This window comes from Rhagoletis pomonella, unplaced genomic scaffold (assembly GCF_013731165.1).
Source record: "Rhagoletis pomonella isolate Grant_MI unplaced genomic scaffold, Rhpom_1.0 Rhpom_scaffold_00002, whole genome shotgun sequence".
NCBI classification, from domain to species: domain Eukaryota; kingdom Metazoa; phylum Arthropoda; class Insecta; order Diptera; family Tephritidae; genus Rhagoletis; species Rhagoletis pomonella.
The window spans coordinates 807,236-814,314 of record NW_023458556.1 but is presented as its reverse complement, the minus strand read 5'-3'; the positions used below and the strand labels follow the sequence as shown (position 1 = coordinate 814,314).

Genomic DNA, 7,079 nt, shown 5'->3' with positions numbered 1-7,079 from the left:
AAAAATAATTAAGAACCTTACTAAGCTTTTGCACTAAAACAAGTATTAAAATGATATTGTGTACACATACATACATATGTATGTATGTATGTACAATACGTTACGCTTTTTGAATTCTCATTTTTCTGCTAGAGAATTTTTTCAATCTCATTAGATATGTACATACATATCGAGCCCTAACCGCCAAAATAACGTAAGCAACATATTTTTCAAAATTTTATTTTTGATGCAGAAATGCATCTTGATGCTCTAGAAATATTTCTGCATCAAAAAGAAAATTTTGAAAAAAATGTCGCTTACGTTATTTTGGCGGTTAGGGCTCGATATTGTTACCTCAATATAGAAAGGCCCTATCTCAAATGTGCACCCGCCAAGTTAAGCACTCGCAAAATTAAAACTTAAGAAAAGTAATAAAAGTCATATACATATCTAACGTATTTATGGGCCAATTTATCTACTTTGTGCAACGCTTTTATCAACTTGCAATGTTGTGTGTCCAGACCACCATTTATACTATAAATATAGCAAAGGTATTTATTATGGCAAACCTAGTCTAGATATCAACCTCGTCGTAGATATCGTGTCACAGACAAACAATTAGAAAAACTTTAGACGTAGATGTCGCCCGCCAGAAGAAGTTATATATTGCGCCTAAAAGTATGCACTACATACGCTACAGCGGAAATGCACGAAAATAATTTGTATCGATTTAAATAATTCAGTATCATACGTATAAGGATGCAATATCGCTCATAAAATCATCGACATTGGTGATATCGATATTAACCAAAAAATATCGGCTGATCGATATATCGACCAAAAAATATCGATACTATATCGATATTGTATATCGGTTTAAGATTATTTTGTACTCAAAATAGTTCTTAAGAAAGGTTAGTTTTTATGATTTAGAAGTGATCTGGCATCACATCATAAATTATGTTCGGAATGTATTTCCACGGATAACTTTTGAAATATTAAAAAAGTTAATTTCCGTTCCCGAATTCGGAATACTGGGGTCTTAAAATGCATCTATTTGAGCGCCCCTTTTGACGAAATAATTTTATGATTACTTGGGATTTCCCAAGTGTCCGTAAACTGGAAAAATACCGTAACAATGTTAACACACGTCGAAAATACATTTTTCTGTTCACTTATTCATTAGAACGTTGTTCCCGGATAATATGGGGCACGACTATTCTCTTCTAGATCCGGACTGAATAATTAAGAAACGCGTTCACGGTCAATTAATGGAAAAAAATGTGTGATCCAAATGATCCAGTGCGGCCAGACATGCATTTTTAGTTGAAGCAGTTGTAATTTCAATAATGCCTTTATTACTCAAACAAAATGGAAATAAGACCATAAGGCCTTATTGCGTATGGTATTCTTGCACGCCACCAAACGTTTCATCAGGCATCATCAGGGTTAAAACGACGGACTACCTAAATGGCGGGAAAGTCGTAGAAAAAATTAAGTTCGATAGAAGCCCTGCAAAAATGCTTCCCATTCAAAAGTAGTTACATAACCCGACAAAATCTGGCGAATTTAAAATTGCGTTGTCATAGGCGGTATCGAAGGGCCTCCTTTGCAAAAACTGCAATTTGAACTACAGCATATAAATAATAGTCATAAACAGTATAGCTCAGTAAAATTAGACTTTTTCTCAAATAAATTTGCCCTTAAATTTCATATAGCAACATTCCGCCATCTTGGATTTTAGGACTTTAAGTTATTTGGGATTTGCATTTTTAGTCAAAAATGGTTTAATACAAATTTGTAGAGAATTTAATTTCACACATTGTGGAAGTTTTTTAGAAAAAAAAAACTTTTTTTATTGTAAATAATTGGATGCGATACTACGGTACCAATAAAAATAATACGGTACCAATACGGTACGGGACAATACGGTACCAATAAGTTATTTTTTTTTTTTGGGCCACCATTATAATATACGGTACCAATAAAAATAATACGGTAACAATGCGGTACTATAATATACATATTATCATATTATTGTAATATACATATTATCATGGATAAAATGATACTAGAACTTTTTTTTTGTGAAAGTACCTCAAAAAGGAGAATTTTTTATAAAGTTTTCCAAAAGTGCAACTTCAGTGGAAACCCCGTGTATTGGAAAAGTCAAAAATTATTTGAATTTAAAGCTTTACATTTTGTAAGTACCGAGTGGTAGCTAGCCCTTTCGTGTTCGAGCAGTTCATCGCTCCTAGCCCCCTTGCCCTGCTAAATCATAAAACTAGTGCAGAAGGCATTCTCAGTCGCAAATTAAGAAAGTCTTGTATCAATTTATCCATGGCACTATAACTAATATAAAGATTACCTTTCTGATGCTTTTGTATACTTTCTGCTGTATTTCGTCAATGAATTGCATTCAAAATTTGAGCCAGAGAAGGAATCCTCACTGTACGGATAGCAATTAGCATAACTGAATGACGACGTACAAAGAGTGCAAAAAGAATCAAGCAGAGTTCCGCCGTCGCTAACATCTTCGGATGTATTTTTACTTAATTCTAGGTCGGTTAGCGCTTTGTCTATACAATCTTGACTATTGTTAATCGTTTTCTTCGGCATCGAGTCGTTCCAATCTTCTACAGATATTAAATCTCTTTCATCGTTCTCTAAACTTATTTCCAGCTCTTTAATTCTCGAAGAGCACAATGGGAAATTTGTCATATCCGCTTTTCGTGCCATTGAAAGGTTTTCATTAAAGTGGATTATAGGCCCCGCAGCAAGCTCTTGAGAATTGGGAACGGCATATCCTGCAAAAGATGAATTAGCAGCACTTCGCCCTGCACTTATTTCGATATCCAAATGATGTGCTTGTGATATTCTGTCTGTCGATTGTGTTGTGCTTCGCTCTGCCATCGATATTCCCTTCGATCGCAAGAGATCTATTAAGCATTCCTTTAGGTCACGCATGACAATAGTAGTGATCCCAATATAGATAGCTTCACCTCTGAAATGTAATTTAGATATCTCTAAAGTATTTTACAACAATAAAAATCAAGACGAACTTATATAATACGAGGGTCACTAAAAAATCCTTAGAATAAATTTTACACGCAAAAATCAATATATTCGCGAAACCATGGGCCAAATATAGTAAAATTGCCTTTTTAGTTTTTCACTCTGACGTCAGTAATTCAAAAATTATTTAAAAAATTCAGTGAAATGTGCTTAGAGAATATGGATGGGTATCAAGTTAAATAGGAAATTATGCAGAATTTAAACAGATAAAATTTTTTGGTGCATAAGTACTGGTAAGTATTGAAAATGTCCTTTTAAAATTTTATTCTGGAAATTTCGCAATAATATATCGTCTTTCTAACTTTACCAGCTTAAAAAATTAAATATTCATCCTTGTGAATCCAAAAAATAAAAAATGTTGTCGGCAAAAAATGCCTTATTGGGGTTTAAAATATTTTTCGGCATGATTTACATATATACTTTTGCTTACGAAGAATTTTTTTCGCAGTGAATTTGGTTGGTTGGATGTACATAAATCGTCGCCCGCGAAGTTTATCCTTGATGTACGGGCTTAGGCCACACTGTAGAAGTGAAACTAGTTTGTGAACAAAACCACAGGCTTAAAAAGTTCACATTTTTTATTATAATTCTGAATTTTTCCAAATTCTGTATAAAGAAAAATTATTCACTTGAAAAACATTGCAAATATTTAACAAAAATTAACATGCATTCACTTTTGATCACCAGCGTACATATCTATATGCATCAAAAATCAAGTTTATGTTTACTTATTAAAACAACTATTAAATAAGGTACACCATTATGAAAGTTCCCTCAGGATTCGTCAACTTGGGTCAACTTGTCAAATAAGGTTAAATTAACTACACAAAGAAACAAGTAATTTTTAAGCAAAAAACACAACTGACTTCAATTCTTATATGAAAATTTAGGATTACCGTTAATTTTTCCATGATTCAATTATCGGATCTAAACGAAATTAGTATGGGACCACCTGTGAGACACTACCTTTCCGATAGAAAAAGAATTATTGAAATCGGTTTACGTGGTCCAAAGTTATGCGGTAACATACATAAAAAAAAATAATAATATTCCGACGAATTGATAACCTTCTCCTTTTCTGGAAGTCGGTTAAAAGGTAACATAATTTTTTCAAACAGCGTCATTTTCGGGGTTTTCATATAAACAATTTTAAAATTTTGAACAGAAAAAGTATTTCATAAAGCATGTTCACATTATCGTAATTTGCCGCTAATTCGTAATTCATAAAAAAATCGTGCTATCAAAATTTAAAATTTTTTAATCAGATTTTTTAGAAAAGGCATGCATTTTTAAAGCCAATTTAATTCCAGTATAAAAAGGTTCAAGTTCGAAGTTATGCATTTTCTTCGATATAAAAATACGAGTATTTTGGAACATAAATAAGTATTTTGTGTGAATGGAAATGCGAAACGCCTCCCACCAAAAAAAAATCTCAAAAAGCATCGCAAATTTTGAGGTACTTCAAACGTTCACTTTTTGTACTGAAATTGAATGAGCTATAAAACCTCATAGTGAATAGCGTGATACGGTCACCAGATAAACGCGGCGTATTCCAGTTTAGAACGTACAAAGGCAGTGAACAAAGTCTTAGGGCCGGTTGCTCAAAGCCTGGTTGACACTAATCCCCGGTTAAACATCGTTATCGACGTTACCGACACCATGTTATTTGCATGGAGCCGAAAACGTCGATAACGATGTTAATCGGTGATTAGTGTCAATCAGGCTTTGAGCAACCGGCCCACAGTGCCGCGACTCCATACAAATGATGGACAAAAATAGAAGGAGTGGTCAGAATTGGCTGAAACTTCACACCTAGAAGTATTATGCCCCTCTAATTTCAAAAATGAAATCGGTTTTTCTGTACCGGTTACTCATTTCGAGAAAACCGAGTTTTTCTTGCATTTTTATATGAAAATAGTCATTGTGGACATGTGTTGATATAAGTGGAAGGAGGCATCAGAATGGGCTGAAACTTTACACCTGAAAGGACTATATCACCGCAATTTAAGAAAAAAAAAAACGTTTTTCAGCATCTGTTACCATTTAATTAAAAAAAATTTTTTTTTACAATTTTATAAAAAGGTAAAATAACTCATAATCATCGTAGACATATGTTTATAAAAACCGAAATAGTATTCAGAACTTGTTGAAACTTTACACCTAAAAGGACTAAGCCATGCTTATTTCAAAAATGAAATCGATTTTTCGGTACCGGGTACCCATTAAAAAAAAAGATTTTTTTTTTACATTACTATATGAAAGACAAATGAGGCATAATCATTGCTGATTGTGGTGTTTACGAAAACCGGAAGGAGTCGTCAGAATTTATTGAAACTTTACATCTGAAGTGTCTATATTACTCTAATTTTAAGAAAGTAATCGGTTTTTTTGTAACGGGTACCCATTAAAAAACACCGAGTTTTTGCACATGATTATTTAAAAATGAAATATGGCATATCATTGTTGCTAAGTGTTCAGAAAAATAGTCTTAATAGTCAAAATTCGTCTAAACTTTACTTCCTAAGTGAATACATTATGGTAATTTGAAAAATTAAGTCGGTTTTCCTTACATGTTAACCTTTAGAAAAAAAAATTCTTTTGATTTCATTTAAAATAAAGCATAATCACTGTTAAGTAAGTAAGTAATAATAACTGTTATATGGTAATAACATATAATATGTTAATAAAAACCGAACTAGTTGTTATAATCACTCAGTTTCAGTGTCCTCAGAAGAGGAGGAAGTGATCACTGATTCAATGATTCCATGCTTTTGTCTGCTTCGTCACTTTCAACAATGTATTTATTAAAGCTGAGATCAGAACCCTTTAAATATTTGTTTCTCTGTTTTATATTTCTTTTAAATGCAACTCATGGATCTGACGATAATATCAAACGAGTCATTAAATCCGTATTGCTTTGTACTCTTCCAGTTTTTCGAGAATGATTAAGCCGATATTTTCTTATGTTTTTGTGTGAACATTCTAAGGCTTCTTCTGATAATGAACCTGATAAAATAGGTGGAAATACAGATTAAGAAAATAAATGAAAACATAGCTTTAAAATCATTACCTATTGGTAAATCAAAGTATTTATTACATCACATCCATGTACTAAAACTTTATGCACTGAACTTGGCATGTTATACCAACCATAATTTCTAAGGTATAACTCTCTTGTTTCGTTCAACAAAACACTAAACTCTTGGGTTTTTATTTGTTTTCCACAAGAGAGGACTCTTAGCACCAGAGAAAAATTCATGAAATTTTAAACTCGCGTTGAGCAACATTTTCCACTAATAGTAAAACGTTGAAATTTTTGCACAGGTAATGTAATTAGTTAGGTGAACAAAATTATAAAAAGACTCAATCAAAAAAAAATATATTTAAAAAAAATTGGACCTCCCTGATGTGCATACATTTGTACTATCATTTTCGCAAGCTGTTTTTGTTTGCTGCTTAAGCAAAATAGTACTCTTTATGCAGATGAAGAGTAATAGGTATGTTATTTATTTTTATTTTCTTTTTGTTCGCCTTTCGTCTAATCATTGGGCGCTGTAAGGTGTCTCGATTGCATTTATTTCCTTACCCGAATTGGTTAACATATTATTTGTAAACTGGTGTCATTGCTCTATATATATATATATATGTATATATATATATATGTAAATCTTCGTATACCTTTGTTTTTGGCTCCCATACCGTGATGCATATTTAAGTATTTTAATTAGCTGATAATTTTTTTCATTTCAAAGCACCCTGTACCTCTTAATTTTTTTTTTTTGCACTTTTAGCTTTAATTCAACACCTTATTTTTGAAAAGCGAACCAAAAATTTAGATCTTAGGGCATTCAGAAAAAGTATTGTAAATATAGATCAGCTAAAATAATACCAAAAAAAGGCATTTAGTCACTTTTTAAAAATTGAAAATTTTCAAATATTGGAAAAAGTTGGAAGAGATTTCGATTGTTTCTGTTAGTAGAAGGTCCAAACTACCATAACCAAAAAAAAAATTTCACGAACTTTCA

At 32.2% G+C, this 7,079-nt stretch overlaps 1 protein-coding gene across 2 annotated transcripts in view; it reads right to left on the bottom strand.

Moving 5' to 3' along the window:
• Window positions 1-3,000, bottom strand: part of LOC118757431 — a 57,100-nt gene extending 54,100 nt beyond the window's left edge. For both annotated transcript variants that reach the window (XM_036492145.1, XM_036492152.1), the window contains exon 1: window positions 2,348-3,000. In XM_036492145.1, the coding sequence (XP_036348038.1) occupies window positions 2,348-2,946 (599 nt within the window). In that variant the 5' untranslated portion in view covers window positions 2,947-3,000. The remainder of the gene's footprint in view (window positions 1-2,347) is intronic.
• Window positions 3,001-7,079: the final 4,079 nt, after the last annotated feature.